This window comes from Caretta caretta, chromosome 1 (assembly GCF_965140235.1).
Source record: "Caretta caretta isolate rCarCar2 chromosome 1, rCarCar1.hap1, whole genome shotgun sequence".
In the NCBI taxonomy this organism is placed as follows: domain Eukaryota; kingdom Metazoa; phylum Chordata; order Testudines; family Cheloniidae; genus Caretta; species Caretta caretta.
Window position 1 is genome coordinate 40,074,997 of NC_134206.1, and position 21,431 is coordinate 40,096,427.

At 43.4% G+C, this 21,431-nt stretch overlaps 2 protein-coding genes across 9 annotated transcripts in view; one reads left to right on the forward strand and one right to left on the reverse strand.

Annotated features, from left to right (window-relative positions):
• CPAP (centrosome assembly and centriole elongation protein) overlaps positions 1 to 3,717 on the reverse strand; it is a 28,126-nt gene extending 24,409 nt beyond the window's left edge. The window contains exons 1-2 of one of the 3 annotated variants that reach the window (XM_048845015.2): positions 3,671 to 3,717; positions 1,611 to 1,765 (exon numbers count right to left, since the gene is read on the reverse strand). In XM_048845015.2, the coding sequence (XP_048700972.2) occupies positions 1,611 to 1,765; positions 3,671 to 3,680 (165 nt within the window). In that variant the 5' untranslated portion in view covers positions 3,681 to 3,717. Of the gene's footprint in view, positions 1 to 1,610; positions 2,029 to 3,670 lie in introns of those variants that run through there. The other 2 variants (XM_048844996.2, XM_075127260.1) reach the window with 2 other exon arrangements.
• A 2,950-nt stretch (positions 3,718 to 6,667) lies between these two features.
• PARP4 (poly(ADP-ribose) polymerase family member 4) overlaps positions 6,668 to 21,431 on the forward strand; it is a 118,570-nt gene continuing 103,806 nt past the window's right edge. For 2 of the 6 annotated variants that reach the window (XM_075127265.1, XM_075127271.1), the window contains exons 1-4: positions 6,668 to 7,055; positions 8,810 to 8,942; positions 15,606 to 15,801; positions 17,220 to 17,358. In XM_075127265.1, coding sequence (XP_074983366.1) covers positions 6,736 to 7,055; positions 8,810 to 8,942; positions 15,606 to 15,801; positions 17,220 to 17,358 — 788 coding nt within the window. In that variant the 5' untranslated portion in view covers positions 6,668 to 6,735. The remainder of the gene's footprint in view (positions 7,056 to 8,809; positions 8,943 to 15,605; positions 15,802 to 17,219; positions 17,359 to 21,431) is intronic. The other 4 variants (XM_075127269.1, XM_075127264.1, XM_075127262.1 and 1 more) reach the window with 4 other exon arrangements.

Consider the following 21,431-nt stretch of genomic DNA (forward strand, 5'->3'; position numbering starts at 1 on the left):
AAGCACTAAAGACCATTTAGAGTCATAATGCGCCAGTGAGGTAGGGAAGTTTTATACTGATTAAAGTACAGAGGTATTAAGTGACAACCATGGGCCACTAACTGCCACCCTTACATAATAGTGCCTTATTCCACAGGAAATCCCATAGAAAACAAAGAGATTACTTGCAAAAGTAAAATACTACTCAAACATGAACAGAGGTGACAAGTTGAGAACAGATTCCAGGTCCTGACTCTAACTCTTGTATTCTTACCACTAAATTGTACTTCCTCCAAAAATGTTCTATCCTCATGCTGGTGTCTTCATTAAACAAACAGGAAAGTAACCACCTCCAAAACATATCACAACTCACACACACACCATTTAGAAAATGATTTCTAAATAGAACATCAATGCTTGTAAAGAGGCACAAGGTGCTCTTTAAACCATCAACAATTCCTCTTTAAATATCAACATAAAATAACGTATAGTCTTTGTACCTCATCATTATTCCATATTAGTGATGTATTCATTTACTTATTCATATGTAAAATACTTTTGAAAAAACACAGTTTTTAGGGTGAGTTGTGACATTTTGATCTGGAGCGTCTCATTTTATTTTCAATGTTATCAAAGAGGGCTTTGTTTTCATAATAATCTGACTCCAATACTTTATCTACCTAACCCAAATTAAACAAGAATTATAATCAAATGGCAATTCAAGTAGCTTCCAGAAGCTGCATATTCCTTTATTCCTCATTCATCTTTAGTGCAGAAGTATTGCAAGTATTGTACAAAAAAAAAAAATTTAACAGCACTTCGAAAACATGAAGTCTACTCAAGACTCAAAAGATTCATCTTCTGTTTACAAATTTTATCTTGATTACCCACGCCTGGTTTTATAATCTTTTCCCTCATCTAAATTTAACTTAAAAAATAAGCTGTTAGTGTATGTCCAAACATAAATCTGTGCACCCAGTATGTGATCACATGTAGTGATGTACTCAGCTGTCCAGTTCAATCTTATGGTCCCTGATCCTGCCATGTCATCCAAATGAGTGCAGCCCTATGCCCACACAGAGGCAGAGTATGTCATTTCCTCCCCAGATGCAAAACTACTCAAATGGAGAGAGATTTTAAAGCCAAATATATTGGCATATAAATTTTCTAAGGACTAACAGAATATTTTGCTATAGAAGAAATGGATAACAAAACTGAAATTCCTCACTGTGTCTCTTTAGCTTTCAGATTTCCAACTACACTTTAACATAACATTTTAGTACTACAGGTTTTAAAAACTGCATTGTTTTCTCTCAACTTCAGTGGAACAGATGATGGAACATTCTAAAATAGATGAACAAATAAATACTCTAACTTAAAGCAACTCACTTTCAGAATGGGACCAGGGTTCGGCCCTTAATATTGAGTATTATGAAGAAGAGAGAGCTAGATTAATGATTTACTGTGATTTGGAATTCACTCTTTAAACTAGCGTTGTTCTGAAAGCAAAAGCAATACCTCTTGCCATGTTTAGGTAGCTGCAGTCACCTTGCAGTTAACAGAAGATGTAATTATAGACTATAACAAGAAATCCTAATGAATGCATGTCAAGGGAAAAAATGTTTTTTTACCTGTTCAAGCTTTTGTAGAAGTGGATCACTGTAATCTGTTTCATTCTGATCATCCACCTCATCACATACAGTGTCAGTTTTAGGGGCTTTCCACAGAGCTGGAGCATCTTTAAGTGTTAAGATGGGTTTTTTCTTGACCAAATGAAATGCTGCAACTGGAAAAGTTGTTTCAGTTGTATTTAACTGAAGTCCACCTGGGCTGCGAGACTCCAAGATTTGTTCTTCATGCATGGAGTCTTCACTTATAGAAATGCAGTTTGAAACATGCAGCATTTTAACTGGGTGACTTATAATGTTTACAGTTCCAGATGACTGTTATCTCTCTATTTGTTTTCCAAACATGGAAACTAAGATTTAGTATGTCTCTGGAACAGGAAGTATTGGACATCCAGTGTATGATAAAATTTTGTTCACTATTTAAATCTGCAGCAGTGGCCATCTGGAAAAATGAATTTCAATTTAATCTGTTATGCAAGCAGCAGTACAACTGGCAAAGTAATATCGGTTTGGTTGTCAACTTTAAAAAAAAAAAAAAAAGGTATTTCCAGGTATTGAAAGTTACACGTGAAAAAGGATAAAAAAAAAAGCTGTTAAATGTACCTACAAATAATACATAAAATTGCTTACAATCCACTCAACATATTTATAAAACTGAATCCTTGTGTATTGTTCCTAATACACTAGAACCCACTTAAACAACTACTTGCTGAGGAATACACATTATATAAAGCAAAACAATGACACCTTTAAATTTAGTATCCATTGCAATCAAGTAAATGAATAACATTCCAAACATGCCAAAAGATACAGCATATATAAACAGTGAATCAAGTAACATATTTAGAGTGATGGAGCCCTGAGATTTTTAAATAGGGTCCCCAAAAGTGGGAAGAGAAAAAAATTACTGAGGAGATGCCAAGACGACGCATTTGGCATTTATTTTAAGGCTGCGTTTAAAGTCTCTCTATCTCGATGTGGTGAATTTTACTGTGTTTCACTGAAAGTTAAACACTTAAAACCTTTCTCATTTTTTGAAAACCCTTCATTCAGAGGGTCCTAGTTTGTGTCTGCTCTTGTTCAGGGTACAACATATTCTTAAGCCTAAACCCTGTTAAAGCTTCTGAATTGCAACCTGTTACAACAACAAGAAAAGGAGTACTTGTGGCACCTTAGAGACTAACCAATTTATTTGAGCATGAGCTTTCGTGAGCCACAGCTCACTTCACAACAACGGGGCAAGACAGGGACGGGCGAGTTCCCACTCGGGCACTCATATTACAACCCCGGGGGGCGACAGGGTTCCCCAGATTACACACGTCAAGCCGTGACAATTCCGGCCAGGGAGTTTTCCAATGGTTCTAAAGCACACAAAGCAAAAGTCCTGTTTTCATGAGAAGTCGATGCTTTTAAAAACTGTCTTTAGATGAACGTACGAAGGAGACCGTCTCCCTCTTGACAGAGGAGGCTTGGCAGGTGGGACATCACATCAGTTTTGAAGCGACTGGGCAGCAAGCCTGGCAACATTCCCCTCATGCACTCAACAGTGCAGCTGCGGGGAGGGCAGAACAAACTACAGCGGCATTCGCCCTCGTCACCCGCAGCATCTCCCCCACCCCAGCGCCTGCACACGGGCCGACGTGCCTCACGCCCTGACACAACCACTGGGTGCGAGGGACTCACCACGGCACGACTGTTACAAGCGAGGGACACCCCGCCACGGGGCCCAACGCCTGCCCTGTCCCAATGGTGTGCGTACCTCACCATCCCCCGCCGTGAATAGTGGGGGGGGGGCACAACAGCCTCCCCCCGCCAAGAACCTCACCCCTCCCTCAACACCTGGGGGGGTGGGGGCACGAAAGCAGCCCCTCCCAGGAGGGGACCGCCACAGCTGCTGCCCCCGCCCAACAGCTCACCCCCAGCCCTGCGCACCCAGGCAGTTACTCCGCGCGACCCCCATCCAGGCACCCGCTGAGCCGAGCGCGGCCTCGGCCCGGCTTCCTCATGCCCTACACACCGACAGCCCCGCGGCCCAGCGCCCCCCGCCAGCTCCCTTTACAGACCTGCCGCCATCGTGCCGCCTCCCAGCGCCACAGGCTGGACGATGCCGGGCCCGGGGTATTGTGGGAGTTGTAGTCCCAACTCGACGACTTCCTCTCCGGGCTGGGAGGGAGGCTTCGGCGTTCGAACTACAGCTCCCGAGAGCCTCGGCGAGCAGCCGGGACGTCATTGGGCTTCAATGGTAAATCTCGAGCTCCCCCCCCCCTTCCCCAGCCTGTGGCAGTTAGAGGGCGCGACTGAATCATCAGTCGCCTCCTCCTCCGCACGTTGCTCCTGCCGCCCCCGGCTCTGGCTGAGGGAGCTCCCTCCCCACCCCACCGGGCGACCCCTCCCCGCCTCCCGGGTTGGGGTGGGGGGGTGACTATGAGCTACGTTGAGCCTCAGGCTTTTAGGGGCCGAGGGTTTCTCAGGACAGCCTACAACATCTCAGGACTGCTGGCCAGCCACAGTCGGGGTGCTGCAGGTGCCACCGCCAGCAGCTCTGCAGTCTTGTAAAATAATCGTAAACTGAGGCATGGGCCTGCCAGGGTGATCTAGGAGGCGTTAGAGTCGTGTTGGGTGAATGTGGGTGCATGTTATCTGCCTAGGGTGTGCGCGTGTTTGTTTAATAACAGTCTTTTGGTGTCAGTTGAACAGGGGAGGGGGAAGGGCAGGAGTAAACAAAAGGGGAAGTGTTGAGCTTTGTAAGTTTCCCATTTTAGGCAGGTCTGCAAACACTTTTGGTCTCCAGGTAACAAAGGTTTCAGAGTAACAGCCATGTTAGTCTGTATTTGCAAAAAGAAAAGGAGTACTTGTGGCACCTTAGAGACTAACCAATTTATTTGAGCATAAGCTTTCGTGAGCTACAGCTCACTTCATCGGATGCATACTGTGGAAAGTGTAGAAGATCTTTTTATACACACAAAGCATGAAAAAATACCTCCCCCCACCCCACTCTCCTGCTGGTAATAGCTTATCTAAAGTGATCACTCTCCTTACAATGTGTATGATAATCAAGTTGGGCCATTTCCAGCACAAATCCAGGTTTTCTCTCACACACACACACCCCCACACGTACACTGTGTGTATAAAAAGATCTTCTACACTTTCCATAGTATGCGTCCGATGAAGTGAGCTGTAGCTCACGAAAGCTTATGCTCAGATAAATTGGTTAGTCTCTAAGGTGCCACAAATACTCCTTTTCTTTTTGCAGGTAACAAAGGTGTTAGGTGACCAGCCCTCAGTTCCAGCAGCAGGTGACTCACCATTGTACACCCAGCAACCAGTGGTACATAACAGGCTGGGACTTGTCTCCACACCTTTGTATGAGGGGAGAGAGTGGAACAATGGGCTCCGGTTTGCACGAACTAGATGCAGCTCTTTAATTCCTTGCTAGTTGCCAGTATTGGTCGTAACCTCAGTATCTCTTAATTTCTTCCAGGTTTCAGAGTAGTAGCTGTGTTAGTCTGTATTTGCAAAAAGAAAAGCAGTACTTGTGGCACCTTAGAGACTAACCAATTTATTTGAGCATGAGCTTTCTTGAGCTACAGCTCACATCATCGGATGCATTCAGTGGAAAATACAGTGGGGAGATTTATATACATAGAGAACATGAAACAATTCTTCCACATATCCTCCAAGTGTGGTTCCCTCCAGTCTAAACAGAGGTGAAGCATAGGCAGACAGGGTCTCATGGTGCCACAGGGCCCCTCCCTGTGGAACAGCTGAGCCAGGCCTGCTTGGGGCAGGGAGCGGGAGAGGCAGAAGGGGAGGAACACTGGGAGCTGCTGCTGCTGCTTCAACTCTGGGGGGAAGAGACAGAGGAACATCTGGGAGCTTCACAGAAGGGCTGCCGCTTTCCAGAACGGGAAGGGCTCTCGGAAGAGTGGGGGGCTTGACTCCAGCTGTTTGGAGGTTGTGCCCCACGCACACACTGTCAGCAGGCACCTGTCCATAAACCTTTCTTTACCCTTTGTTTGCAGTCTGTCTACATCTTTTCTAAATGACTGTTCCCCATACTGCATACACTGTACCACTGATGGGGTAGTTAGCACTGTGTAAAAGGCAAGAACTTCCACATTTACCTTATATCCTTTTTTGAAACTACTGAATTTTGGGATTCTCTGTTATAAAGTTTTAAATAAATTATTGTAGTGATTTGCCTTCAGTATTTGTTTATAATGAAAACCCTGTGGGCCCACCAAGATTTCTCTTTGACTTCTCATCTATGCTAAAAACAAAACAAACCCCATTGTTAACAATGGCTCCAATCTTGCATTTTCATCTCAATGTCCTCATGAAATCCCATTGAGGTTAATAGGGTTCTGTGGAGGCCCACTAGCATGGATTTAGATTGCAGCAGGATTATAGCCAATGATTGTCGGCAACAGATTCCCCTTTGCTTCCACCCTCACATGTCCCCTCATTTGCCTCATCTGGTATTGAAAACAGTTTAATACCTTTGCATAACAGTATTGGGGAAAGCTGCCTTGTCTAGTAAACAAATCCTTTTCAACTTCAGTTGACAGGTGATTGGTGTCAGGCTCATTGCTGACAACCATTGTCATCAATGAGTTACTTGCATAGTGTGGATGGACCCTTATTGTGAAGCTTTGCAGCTCCAAAAAATGGAGGCAAACCCTTCATTAAAATTCGTCAAAGAGCACAAGCTAAATTCAGATCCTATATCAGGTAAAAATACCTGGTCAGATTAGACTGATTTTGGAAATCTGTGTGTGGAAGTAAAATGCAAACCCTTTTGTGTTAATCCTTAATAGCAAACTGATCCCTAAATAAAGGTGCCTGATTGGAATAGGACATAGTTGGCTGATGAGTGACACTATTATGCTTTTATTATATTTATAAAACTAATACAACAAACATGTATTTGGGTCACTAGCCAGGGGGAGGATTTTGCTGTCTGTATTGAAGTCTCTCCTTATGGGGATGGGTGGAGAAGAGTCTGTCATAGACGCAGAAAGAGAGAGTAAAATCATCTCCACCCATCAACAAAGCGAAAGAAACAGCGGCGGAAAACCCAGCCCGGCAGCTCCAGTATTGTAGCATCCACTCTGTATTCTCCAGAGGGATGAAACAGGGGCGGGCTGGATTCAGTTTCCTAATCCCTAAAAGATGCCCCAGAATTCACTTGCATTGTCAATATCGCTGTCTACGTGCATTTCCGGTGCGGCTCCTGCTGCCCAGTCGGAGAACCTGCTTCTTGTTCAATTCGGTTGATCGTCTGCTTCGCAGTCAGTGCTGTCTTTTGTGCCGTTTGGACAGGCCTTTCCCTTTAGTACCATTGGAACAGGAGAACATTCCACCCCCTCCAGTCATTACGCGCAGCCTCTGTCACACATCTTTGCAGATACCGGAAGATCCCTCTGGCAGGAAGCTCGCTCCCAGCAAGTGAGTTTATCCAGTTTGTCTCACTCTGTAACACTAGATTTTAGTCTAGGGGTGGACTCGGGTGCTTCTTTACATCTATAGACGTGTGTTTCTTATTTAGGTTGCAGACGAATAAGGGGGAAGATGAGGGAGAGTGAAATCTTTCCTCCCCTGGGATTTGCACTTCCTCCTTTGTTTATTGGGTGATTCAGATGTTAACTGTATTTGCAGGCCTCATCTCTTTAAGAAACTTCTCTCTTTTCTAGTTGAGCAGTAAGTAGTTTGACAGAGAAAGTGTAATATGGAATGCCCTTTTTGGTGCTTTCTTGGGAATTATTGCCATCTGTTTGGGTTGTTTCTTGAATTGCGGGATCAGATCTGGGTGTGTTGGCTAGATAGACATTTGTAATTATTTTCATTTACTTTAAACTCTAGAAATAATCTCATTGCTCTGGCTGCACAAATATGGTACATTATTTTTCTAAATGTCAGTATGACATCAAACTTTAAAAGGGGGTTGCGGGCCACAGTCTGTTCTAGAGGTTATATTGAGAAAATCCTTTTTTTGGCAACTGTACATTCTCAGAGGGGGATTTGAGATGGACTGTGGAAACTTCAGTCAAATCCAGTTTAGGTTCAGTCTAAGGTTTGGGTCTGACAGTGCTGAAATTATATGACTATTCACATCAAAGGGACCAAAATGGCAAGAGCTCTATTGATCTGGTAAGATTTTCACCACTTCAGATAGTCTCAGAAGATTTCCATTGTTCCACTCATTCCAACTGCTTCAACAAATGGGCAGTGGTTTAACTACGCAATACTGATTCATCACCGAGCGCAGTCCATCCTGTGCAGTGAATGAGGCAGAAATAGTGTGGGAAAAGTAGCATGTGATCATAATGTATACACACAAAGAAGCTCAATTAAGGTTGCTTGATTTGGGCATTTCCTAACTTCTGAGAGCTTGACTTTGCAAACATATTGTTCTTTTAATGTAGTATTTTTGTGTGTAATGTGACAAAGTGGGAATTTTTCATAATATTTTGTGTGAATATCATGTGGATTTCACTTTCCCCTATGTCAGGGGTGGCCAACCTGTGGCTCTGGAGTAGGGTGACCAGATGTCCTGTTTTATAGGGGCAGTCCCGATATTTGGGGCTTTGTCTTATATAGGTGCCAATTGCCCCACACCCCCCGTCCCGATTTTTCACCCTTGCTATCTGGTCACCCTACTCCGGAGTCACATGCAGGTCTTCAGAAGTTAATATGTGGCTCCTTGTATAGACACCGACTCCAGGGCTGGAGCTATATGCGCCAACTTTCCAATGTGCTCACTGCTTGCGGATCATTGATTGGATGCAGATACACATTTTGTATCCCCGCAGGGCTCTAGGAATTTGCATGTACTGTAACGCTGTTCTGTCAGTAAGAGACAGAGTCATTTTGGCCTTGTCTAAGATAAGAAAATAGCCCACTGCTAATAACAGATGTAAGCAGCAGGTGCAGCTAAACTGATTCGGAACATGATTTATCTGCAAGTCTAGACCAGGCCAGACACTGTTCAGCAGCATTTCAGAAACTATGGTTAAAACCAATTCAGAGTGGCCTTGTTGATGGAACTGAAAAGAGTATAAATAACAGTGCAATCTTTTTGAATGTCCCTAGTGTAGACAAGACTGTAATGTTTGGTGATAGGTCACTTGGGTGGGGTATGGTATGCAAGGAAATTCTGGAAGTTTTGTGAATTAAAACATTGTTTGTTTGTTTGTTAATAGGATGACTGTGGGAATCTTTGCAAACTGTGTGTTCTTTCTTAAAATGAAACATTTACCCATTCAGGAGAAGAATAGACTGAGAACATGCATTAAAGAAAATGGTGGAATAATTTATTTTGTGCTAAATCATGAGGTATATTTCACTTTTTTTCCCCCTAATGAACATGGAAGAAGGTTAACTTTTGCCTCTGGCAGAAAAATCACAAATGATGCAAATAGAGTGAGTGAGAGTGCTTTCATGTATGAAGTTTTAATATAAATAGTTCTATTTATCAGTGCAGTTGTAATGTATCTATCACTGTAATCTCTAGGTGACACATAAAAATTAAGAGAAATATCCTTTCTGTCCACAAAAGGACCACATGTTCCACCTTTACTTTGTTTTACTGTGTCATTTTTGATGGTAGTCTTTTTCCAGGAGAAAAATTACCAGGCCATTATTCTTCTCCTCATCACCGAGGGAAGGCATCACACAAAATGACAAGTCTTGCATTAGGTCTTGTATTTTTGTTTGGATTAGTGTAGAATCATAAAAGCGTAGGACTGGAAGGGACCTCGAGAGGTCATCTAGTTCAGTCCCCTGCACACAAGGCAGGACTCTGTAATAACAAGACCATTCCTGACAGGTGTTTGTGTAAACTGTTCTTAAAAATCTCCAATGACGGAGATTTCACAACCTCCTTAGGCAATTTGTTCCAATCCTTAACTACCCTGACAGGAAGTTTTTCCTAATGTCCAACCTAAACCTCCCTTGCTGCAATTTAAGTCCATTGCTTCTTGTCCTATCCTCAGAGGTTAACAAGAATAATTTTTCACCCTCCTCATTGTAACAACGTTTATTGTACTTAGAATCATAGAATATCAGGGTTGGAAGGGACCTCAGGAGGTCATCCAATCCAACCCCCTGCTCAAAGCAGGACCAATCCCCAACTAAATCATCCCAGCCAGGGCTTTGTCAAGCCTGACTTAAAAACTTCTAAGGAAGGAGATTCCACCACCTCCCTAGGTAACGCATTCCAGTGTTTCACCACCCTCCTAGTGAAAAAGTTTTTCCTAATATCCAACCTAAACCTCCCCCACTGCAACTTGAGACCATTACTCCTCATTCCGTCATCTGCTACCACTGAGAACAGTCTTGATCCATCCTCTTTAGAACCCTCTTTCAGGTAGTTGAAAGCAGCTATCAAATCCCCCCTCATTCTTCTCTTCCGCAGACCAAACAATCCCAGTTCCCTCAGCCTCTCCTCATAACTCATGTGTTCCAGTCCCCTAACAATTTTTGTTGCCCTCTGCTGGACATTTTCCAATTTTTCCAAATCCTTCTTGTAGTGTGGGGCCCAAAACTGGGCACAGTACTCCAGATGAGGCCTCACCAATGTCGAATAGAGGGGAACGATCATGTCCCTTGATCTGCTGGCAATACCCCTACTTATACATCCCAAAATGCCATTGGCCTTCTTGGCAACAAGGGCACACTGTTGACTCATATCCAGCTTTTTGTCCACTGTAACCCCTAGGTCCTTTTCTGCAGAACTGCTGCCTAGCCATTCGGTCCCTAGTCTGTAGTGGTGCATGGGATTCTTCCGTCCTAAGTGCAGGACTCTGCATTTGTCCTTGCTGAACCTCATCAGATTTCTTTTGGCCCAATACTCTAATTTGTCTATCCCTACCCTCCAGAGTATCTACTGCTCCTCCCAGTTTAGTGTCATCTGCAAACTTGCTGAGGGTGCAATCCACACCATCCTCAAGATCATTTAATGAAGATATTGAACAAAACCAGCCCCAGGACCGACCTCTGGGGCATTCCACTTGATACCGGCTGCCAACTAGACATGCCATTGATCACTACCCATTGAGCCCGACAATCTAGCAAGCTTTCTATCCACCTTATAATCCATTCATCCAGCCCAGACTTCTTTAACTTACTGTCAAGAATACTGTGGGAGACCGTGTCAAAAGCTTTGCTAAAGTCAAGGAACAACACGTCCACTGCTTTCCCCTCATCCACAGAGCCAGTTATCTCGTCATAGAAGGCGATTAGATTAGTCAGGCATGCCTTGCCCTTGGTGAATCCATGCTGACTGTTCCTGATCACTTTCCTCTCCTCTAAGTGCTTCAGAATTGATTCCTTGAGGACCTGCTCCATGTTTTTTCCAGGGACTGAGGTGAGGCTGACTGGCCTGTAGTTCCCAGGATCCTCCTTCTTCCCTTTTTTAAAGATTGGCACTACATTAGCCTTTTTCCAGTTGTCCAGGACCTCCCCCTATCGCCATGAGTTTTCAAAGATAATGGCCAATGGCTCTGCAATCACATCCGCCAACTCCTTTAGCACTCTCGGATGCAACGCATCCGGCCCCATGGACTTGTGCTCGTCCAGCTTTTCTAAATAGTCCCAAACCACTTCTTTCTTCACAGAGGGCTGGTCACCTCCTCCCCATGCTGTGCTGCCCAGTGCAGCAGTCTGGGAGCTGACCTTGTTCGTGAAGACAGTACACTGGCTTTTTCCACATCATCTGTCACTGGTGGCCTCCCACATTCAGTAAGGGGCCCACGCTTTCCTTGACCACCTTCTTGTTGCTAACATACCTGAAGAAACCCTTCTTGTTACTCTTAACATCTCTTGCTAGCTGCAACTCCAGGTGTGATTTGGCGTTCCTGATTTCACTCCTGCATGCCCGAGCAATATTTTTATACTCTTCCCTGGTCATTTGTCCAATCTTCCACTTCTTGTAAGCTTCTTTTTTGAGTTTACGATCAGCAAGGATTTCACTGTTAAGCCAAGCTGGTCGCCTGCCGTATTTACTATTCTTTCTACACATCGGGATGGTTTGTTCCTGTAACCTCAGTAAGGATTCTTTAAAATACAGCCAGCTCTCCTGGACTCCTTTCCCCCTCATGTTATTCTCCCAGGGGATCTTGCCCATCAGCTCCCTGAGGGAGTCAGTCTGCTTTTCTGAAGTCCAGGGTCCGTATTCTGCTGCTCTCCTTTCTTCCCTGTGTCAGGATCCTGAACTCGACCATCTCATGGTCATTGCCTCCCAGGTTCCCATCCACTTTTGCTTCCCCTACTAATTCTTCCCGGTTTGTGAGCAGCAGGTCAAGAAGAGCTCTGCCCCTAGTTGGTTCCTCCAGCACTTGCACCAGGAAATTGTCCCCTACACTTTCCAAAAACTTCCTGGATTGTCTGTGCACCGATGTATTGCTCTCCCAGCAGATATCAGGGTGATTGAAGTCTCCCATGAGAACCAGGGCCTGCGATCTAGTAACTTCCGTGAATTGCCAGAAGAAAGCCTTGTCCATCTCATCCCCCTGGTCCAGTGGTCTATAGCAGACTCCCACCACGACATCACCCTTGTTGCTCATGCTTCTAAACTTAATCCAGAGACTGTCAGGTTTTTCTGCAGTTTCATACTTGAGCTCTGAGCAGTCATACTGCTCTCTTACATACAACTCCCCCACCTTTTCTGCCCTGCCTGTCCTTCCTGAACAGTTTATATCCATCCATGACAGTACTCCAGTCATGTGAGTTATCCCACCAAGTCTCTGTTATTCCAATCACATCATAATTCCTTGACTGTGCCAGGACTTCCAGTTCTCCCTGCTTGTTTCCCAGGCTTCGTGCATTTGTGTATAGGCACTTGAGATAGCTTGCTGTTTGTCCTGCTTTCTTAGTATAAGGCAGAAGCCCTCCCCTTTCGCGCTCTCCTGCTTGTGCTTCCTCCCGATATCCCACGTCCCCATTTACCTCAGGGCTTTGGTCTCCTTCCCCCGGTGAACCTAGTTTAAAGCCCTCCTCACTAGGTTAGCCAGCCTGCTTATGAAGATGCTCTTCCCTCTCTTCGTTAGGTGGAGCCCGTCTCTGCCTAGCACTCCTACTTCTTGGAACACCATCCCAGGGTCAAAGAATCCAAAGTCTTCTCTCCGACACCATCTGCGTAGCCATTCGTTGCCTTCCATGATTCAACGGTCTCTACCCAGGCCTTTTCCTTCCGCGGGGAGGATGGACGAGAACACCACTTGCGCCTCAAACTCCTTTATCCTTCTTCCCAGAGACATGTAGTCTGAAGTGATCTGCTCGAGGTCATTCTTGGCAGTATCATTGGTGCCCATGTGGAGAAGCAGGAAGGGGTAGCGATCCGAGGGCTTCATGAGTCTCGGCATTCTCTCCATCACGTCGTGAATCCTAGCTCCTGGCAAGCAGAAGACTTCTCGGTTTTCCCGGTCAGGGCGGCAGATAGATGACTCAGTCCCCCTGAGGAGAGAGTCCCCGACCACCACCACCCGCCTCCTCCTCTTGGGAGCAGTGGTCATGGAACCCGCAACCCTGGGACAGTGCATCTCATGCCTTCCAGTCGGCAGAGTCTCCTTCTTTTCCCTTCCCTCAGATGTATCATCCAGTCCACTCTCCGCATTAGTACCTATGGAGAGAGCATGAAAACGGTTGCTTACCTGTATCTGCACTGCTGGTACATGGACGCTCCCCTTTCTTCTTCTGGAGGTCACATGCTGCCAAATTTCTTCACCGTCCTCCTGTCCCCGCTGTGCAGCCTGCTCTGAATCTTCAGAACATTGTGCCCGTAGAAGCATATCCTGATGTCTGTCCAGGAAATCTTCAGTTTCTTTTATGGAACGCAGAGTCGATACTTGTTTCTCCAGACCTTGAACCTTCTCTTCCAATATGGAGACCAGCTTGCACTTTGTACAGACAAAGTCACTTTTGTCCTGTGGAAGAAAGACAAACATGGCACGTCCAGTGCAGGTCACAACAGCTGAACGCTCCCCATCCATATTACTTTCCTTTTACGAGCTTCCTCAGGAGTTGTAGTAACTACTCAGAGAAGCCAGCAAGATGTAAGCCTCAGTGGGTTCTCCCCAGGCGAATTCCCAGGCAAACTCCCTCTGTTAGCCTCTCTGCTGTTTGCCACTCAGCTGGTTCGAGCTGACTGGCTTTTTATAACAGTCAGGCCCACTCAAAGCCCACCTGGAACAAAGCACTCCCAATTCACACTTTTCAAACAACCAAGCAAACACACGATCAAACTGTCCCCACAACAGACACTCAGATACTCACCAACACAGCCTCTCTAATGCAGCCCTTAGCGTACCTCCTCTCAGACAGATCCCAGGCAAACTCCCTCTGTTAGCCTCTCTGCTGTTCACCACTCAGCTGGTTCACAGCTGACTGGCTTTTTATAACAGTCAGGCCCACTCTTGAAAACTGTTACTGTGTCGTCGTCGTCCCCCGCCCCGTCATCTTTTCTCCAGGCTAAACAAACCCAATTTTTTCAATCTTTCCTCATGGGTCATGTTTTCTAGACCTTTAATCATTTTCGTTGCTCTCCTCTTTACTTTCTTTAGTTTGTCCACATCTTTCCTGAAATGTGGCACCCAGAACTGGACGCAATAGTCCAGAAGAGGCATTATTAGCACAGAGTAGAGGGTAAGAATTACTTCTCGTATCTTGCTTACAACACTCCTGCTAATATACCCCCAGAATGATGTTTGCTTTTTTTGCAACAGTGTTACACTGTTGACTCATATTTAGCTTGTGATCCACTATGACCCCCAGATCCCTTTCCGCAGTACTCCTTCCTAGGCAGTCATTTCCCATTTTGTATGTATGCAACTGATTGTTCCTTCCTCAGTGGAGTACTTTGCATTTGTCCTTATTGAATTTCATCCTGTTTACTTCAGACCATTTCTCCCATTTGTCCAGATCATTTTCAATTTTAATCCTGTCCTCCAAAGCACTTGCAACCCCTTCCAGCTTGATATCATCTGCAAACTTTATAATCGTATTCTCTATGCCATTGTCTAAATCATTTATGAAGATATTGAACAGAACTGGACTCAGAACTGATTCTTGCAGGACCTACTCAATATGCCCTTCCAGCTTGATTGTGAACCACTGATAACTACTCTCTGGGAACAGTTTTCCAACCACTTATGCACTCACCATATAGTAGCTCCATCTAGGCCAGTGGTGGGCAATCTGTGGCCCGTCACAGTAATACACTGGTGGGCCACAAGACAGTTTATTTACATTCACCATCCACAGGCATGGCCATCCACAGCTCCCAGTGCCCATGGTTCGCCATTCCCGGCCAATGGGAGCTGCGGGAAGCGGCGTGGGCCACAGCGGATTACCCTGATGGGCTGCACGTTGCCCACCACTGATCTAGGCTATATTCCACTAGTTTGTTTATGAAAAGATATGCCATATCTACTGCTTCCCCCATCCACAAGACTTGCTACCCTGTCAAAGAAAGCTATTATGTTGGTTTGACACAATTTGTTCTTGACAAATGCTCATTGACTGTTACTTATCACCTTACTATCTTCTAGATGTTTGCGAATGATTGCTTGATTATTCATTCCATTATCTTTCCAGGTACTTGAAGTTAAGATGACTGGTCTGTAATTCTTCAGGTTGTCCTTATTCCTCTTTTTATAGATTGATACTATATTTGCCCTCTTCCATTCCTCTGGAATCTCTTCCATCTGCCATGAGTTTTCAAAGATAATTACTAATGGCTCAGATATCTCCTCAGTCAGCTCCTTGAGTATTCTATGATGTATTTCATCAGGCTCTGGTGACTTGAATATATCTAACTTGTCTAAGTAATTTTTAACTTGTTCTTTCTCTATTTTAGCCTCAGAATTGACCTCATTTTCACTGGCATTCACTATGTTGTTTACTAATAGGAAATTAGTATTGAGTAAACGAACTAGTAAACTGCAGTAGTTACCTATTTTTGCATCTGCATAATGGCTGTGATTTTAATCTTGTTTTTAGTGTACACATGTCATTGTGGATAATGTTGCTGTACTCAGCTCTTATCATCTGAAAACTATTGAGAAGTATCGACTCCCCATTGTAAGTGCTGATTTTGTATGGAAATCAGCAGAAGAAAGAAAAGTTTTACAGATTGATGACTATGAGTCTAGTAAATCATTGGAAGGTACTTCTGATCAAAAGCCAAGCTGTTACGGTAAGTGTATTTAGTGAAGTTTTTTATGGGCTGGTTACTTTGGAGAGGAAGATTTAATTTAGAATTAATTTCAAATGGATTAGCAACAATGGCTGTTTGCAGAAAAGTAATATAAATAGTAGCTGCAGAAAAGAAGCTGGGCATAATGGACCACACCACAGTGGAGTTTTTCCCATTGATTTTAATGGGCTTTGGATCAGGCCCTGAATCAGGAATATGGGTAAAATAATAAATTCAATCATGACAGTCTTTTTGAACCCACTGAAAAAATATCACTTGTAGTTAGCTAGAAGCTTTAGTTTGATTCAACAGTAAATATTGTCAGGTTTCAGAGTAACAGCCGTGTTAGTCTGTATTCGCAAAAAGAAAAGGAGTACTTGTGGCACCTTAGAGACTAACCAATTTATTTGAGCATGAGCTTTCGTGAGCTACAGCTCACTTCATCGGATGCATACCGATGAAGTGAGCTGTAGCTCACGAAAGCTCATGCTCAAATAAATTGGTTAGTCTCTAAGGTGCCACAAGTACTCCTTTTCTTTTTAGTAAATATTGGGTTAACAGAATGCTACAAAGAAAGGTGTTAGTTTCTGAGACGACAAACTTTGAGGAATTATGAAATCTAGAGAACAGGATGTAATAGTAGAAGTATGAAATTAACAGCAATGAGTATGGAAGAAGGGTTTGAACATACTATAATTAAGATACACAGACTTCAATTTTACTCAGAAAAAAAAATACAAGCAAAAAAGGTCCGTAGTGACACTGAGAGACTACTCAAGAATTTGAAAATAGTCCAAATAATCTGTTTTAGGTTATTAGTCCCCTCATACATTGTCTTCAATTTTTTTTTTTTCAGACTGAGACCCATTCATTATTTTATTGCCCCTCCCCCTTTTTTAAAACACTTCTAAGTAACTTTTATTTCTTTTTGCTTTTTTGGTGATAGCAGTGTCTCCTAATGAATTGTCATCTGTGAGTTTTGTGTGGTGTTCACCCCCTCCGTAAGATTGTAGTAAAGATGTTGTTATACTTTTCTGAACTCCTTGTAATGCAGAATTTAGTATCTCATGGATAAATTAATATTATGGATAAGTGTGGTCTTAAAAAATAAATGCAGGGTTAGGAGTCAGGAGCCCCTGAGTTCTAATCTCGGCTCTACCAGTGACTCACTGTTGGACGTTGGCCAAATAATTTTAGCTCATTGCCTCAGTTTCTCTATTTGTAACCTGCTACTGTTTACCTTAGCTACCTGATAGGAGTATTGTGATGATTAATTATTTAGCATCCATACAGTTCTTTGAACATATAAAGCACTTTGTAAATGCTAAGTAGCGTTATTGATTTTTGAGCTATTAATATGTTAAACATAAGTAAACCAGGTAGAAGGAATTATGCCAAGTAACGTATTTTGATAACAGGTGAAAAAAACCGCTCATCTTCTGAGTATGATATTAAGGAAAAAGAGGATACCACTGAGAAGAATGAAAACTGTGGCCCTGATCCCACTCCCTTGGAAGTCAGTGATTGCTCTGTTGGGCCTAGTATGGAGAGCATCAGGTAATCCTTCTGCTTAGCATAAAAGAAAAAATGTATTTTGATATTAAGTATGAAAGGGGGTCAGTTTACGAATTTGCCAGCATTCCTGTTAGATTTTTAAAGTTGAAATCTAACAAATTATGTTTACCAATATGTAATAGAATCCAATAGGATAAACCCTTTCCATGGAGTCCAGGGAATGTTAGCTTATTAGTTTAACACTAGGTTCTTTTCAGGTCAACTTTCCTGATTGAGAAGTACTGCTCACTTGCTTATTCTTAACCAATCAACAATTTATTAATTCACCAGAATCACATTAACATAAATAATCAACAGTTCCCGACACAAATGTAGACACAGCCAAGTGTGTGTACTACAACACAATACGGTCTTACAAGCAATTATCACAGACCAGAGTTGAGGCTCAGTAGTTATACCAGAGAACAATGCAAATTACCAAAATTTCTCATTACATTTACTTATGGATCAACAATTCTCAATCTATTAGTACCTAACACATTTATCACAAGTGCAAAGGTGCACTTGTCTGTAAGGCATTTTAAAGAGCATGGTTACTTCTTTTTGGCTAGATTGGTGCAAAAGGCACAAGTTTACAATATTAAAAGCAAAAAGAAAAGGAGTACTTGTGGCACCTTAGAGACTAACAAATTTATTTGAGCATGAGCTTTTTCATGAGCTACAGCTCACTTCATCGGATGCATGTAGTGGAAAATACAGTGGGGAGATTTTATATACCCAGAGAACATGAAACAATGGGTGTTACCATACAGACTGTAACAAGAGTGATCAGGTAAGGTGAGCTATTACCAGCAGGAGAGCGGGGGGCTGGTGGGGAACCTTTTGTAGTGATAATCAAAGTGGGCCATTTCCAGCAGTTGACAAGAACGTGTGATGAAAATCTCGACGCCAATTTGATTGGACTTACAAAGGAGTTAAAATCTAAAATATGGTTACCTGAGGTATCACTAGGGAGTGTAGACTCAGCAAGATAACGTGCAGTTATTTATATTAAAGGGTTTTTTTCCCTTTCTAATCTTTGAAAAGAAATCTCACTACCTCTTATCCTCCTAACCCTGGGAGGGGCAAGAGTCCTTTCCATATGTCTAGTCCAGGCATCAGTTGCACTTTGGATTCTGCAGCTTCTTGTGTTAGATTCAGTCTACGCTCTCGAGCACATGGTGACCTCAGTTTTATGTACTCTAGCTTCAGGTCCCGTTGGAGGAGGCCACTCTCTGATTCTTGTTGGGCATGTGCCAAATGGGTGCTGAGATTTCAGCTCTTAGTGTCTTTTCTACTTCCACTGGTACCCAGTAGATGGCGATGGTGTATAACAAATTTCCTTAATCTTTTTTTATATCAGAGGCTTTTAAAATTTGATTCATTTCAAGCAGGCCGGAACTCCGTCCCTCACCCCCACCCCTCCTCCTCTCTCTCCTCCTGGGGCCCCGTCCTTTGGCCAGGCCAGATAGAGGCACATAGGAGCTGTGGTAGGGTGAGCACTGAGCATATTCCCCCTGTGCAGAGCTGCACTCCCAAAGCCCCTCTCCTTCCCTCTTTCTCCCCTCCCCCCCGCGTGGAGCTGCCCCCGCCCCAAGTCCCTTTTTGGCAAAACTGGGCATTTGTCCCATTTGCTCTTGCCAACTGATGATGAACAAATGCCCATTTTTGCCAAAAAAAGTTGGGAAGTCCGGGGTAGGGCTTAAAAGGGGACTGTCCTGGCCAAAACAGGACATATGGTCACCTTAAACTGGGGGTTGGGACCCCGAGGGAGTCATGTGGTTATTACATGGGGTGTGGGTCACAAGTTGTCAGCCTCCCACCTCAAACCCTGCTTTGCCTCCAGCATTTATAATGGTGTTAAAATATATTAAAACGTGTTTTTAATGTATAAGGAGGGGTTACACTTCAGAGGTTTGCTATGTGAAAGTACAACAGTTTGAGAACCACAGCCCTAGACTGTAGTAAGAGCCACCCGGGCAGTGTTTTCCCCAGGAATTGAAATTAGGTGGGGCGTTCAAATATACGGGGTAGGGGGCAGGGCTGACGAGGGGTGAGACCATGAGGGTGATGGTGGGCTGTATGGCACCATAGTAAAAACGGAAAAATGTTTCATGACTATTTTATTAGATTTAACTCATGTTTTAAAATCATCACACAAATTAAAGTTGGCTACTCAAGCCTTCTATGAAGCACTACATCTACATCCTTCTTGGTTTCTTGTTATAATTTTGCACAACTCTGTTAATGAACTTCTTGAATGCAATGCGTTCATCTTTGGTGGCTTCTTGTGTGTACAGTACTTCCATTCCTTCAATTGATATGCTCATTAGTTCATTCATATGATCAGGCAGAAGGCGACTTCTTTCAGAACACAAAATTCTATTCAATGATGCAAAAGAACGCTCAGCTGTAGCTGTTGTGACTGGGAGTAGCAAGAGATGAATTCCTACTTCTTTCATCCCAGGAAACATAACACAAAGATCGGTTAGAGCCAAAATAAAAAAGAAGTTGAAGTAAAATCTTCATTCATTCTTCGTATGATATTCAACTCTGTGTTCAAATTCTCTATTCTGTCCTGAGTACATGGCAGCCCCATTTCTGGTAGTGCCTCACGCTGCTCAACTGTCAGTGTTTTATAGGACAGGGATCTGTAAAAGCTACGTAGAGGTTGAGTAGTATCTAGAAGTCGCTGTTATAGATTTTTAAGAATCAAGTCTGTGTACTTTTTCAGTTGTCTTAACAAACACTTCTTGTCCTCTTCACTTAAGGATTCAATATAAATGTCTTCATTAGTCAACTTCTGGACTGAAGTCTTTGCTTCTTCCAGTACTTTTTCAATGGATAGCTCTCTGATTCATCCAAATGTAGCTTCTGTTGCTGGACAAAGATCTACTACTGTTGTAGCAGATGCCTGGATGGCATTGTTTAATGACCCAAATGGTTTCAACAGTAGAATTACAAGAAAGAGAATGGCAGAGTCTTCTCTGAACGTAGTAGCAAAAGTAATCCACCAGCCTCACTACTTAGATCCATCCCATCTTGGTAGATACTTTCTAAAGTCAGTAATAATGGCTGGAGTAATTTTAAGACAACAGCCAAGGATCGCTCATGATAAAGCCAGAGGGTTTTCCCCGGTTGTACTAATTTGAACTTCAGTCCTAGTGTATCTTCTATATTTTCCAAGATATTCAGTCTTTTTGGACTCTTGCTGAAAAAATAATACAATGAAGACATTAAATTTATAGCTTTTTAAATGTCTTTTGAAGAGTCTGCAGCTCGTACTGGCACTAGTTGGAGTATATGGCCTCTGCAGTGTGTACAGGAGAGATTAGGGTTACACTTTTCTCTGAGCAAAGCTTGTACTCCACCGTGTCTTCCAGAGAAGTTTGCAGCTCCATGAAATGCACAAGCAGCCATCTGTTTGGGGTCCAATTGACAAGCATCTAACTCTTCTAAGATGTGGGTTGTCACAGATGCAGCTGATGTGTCTTCTATAACTTGAACATCTAGAAATGCATCTACTGACCTACCACTGACATCAAGATAATGTACACAATGACTTAATACTTGATGCTCATTTGCATCAATGCATTCATCAGCCATGTATGCAAATTTTTTGAATGTTGTGAGAGAGTTCTTCACTTTTTCAACTGTTGAGTCTTTCACTGTTGCACCACATGCTTCTTGCCAGTCAGTTGAGCTTCTTGCAGAAAGCTAGTGAGCATTTGCTGGTCTTGTTCGGAACCAGTGTTCAACTTCAGGATGAACAAGTGACAATGCACTTAACATGGGCCTCCAGTTTGTAGTGTGTGGTATCTCTTGCTTAAATAGAAAGTATGATGCCACAGCCATGTTTGTTCACATGAACTGTGTTGTGTCTCCAGCAACCTTAACAGTCTCATTAACTCTCACCGGTGTTGTCCTTGGTCAGTGGAGACTCAGAGTTCAGAGGTGCTTTCACATGAGTTCACCTCCCAGGTGGTGGGCAAGAAAGCACCTTGCTCGTTCCTCCAGCTGCTCACTGTTTGCTCTGGCCACTGTTGTTTGTTGTGTCACCATTCACTTCATTGCTG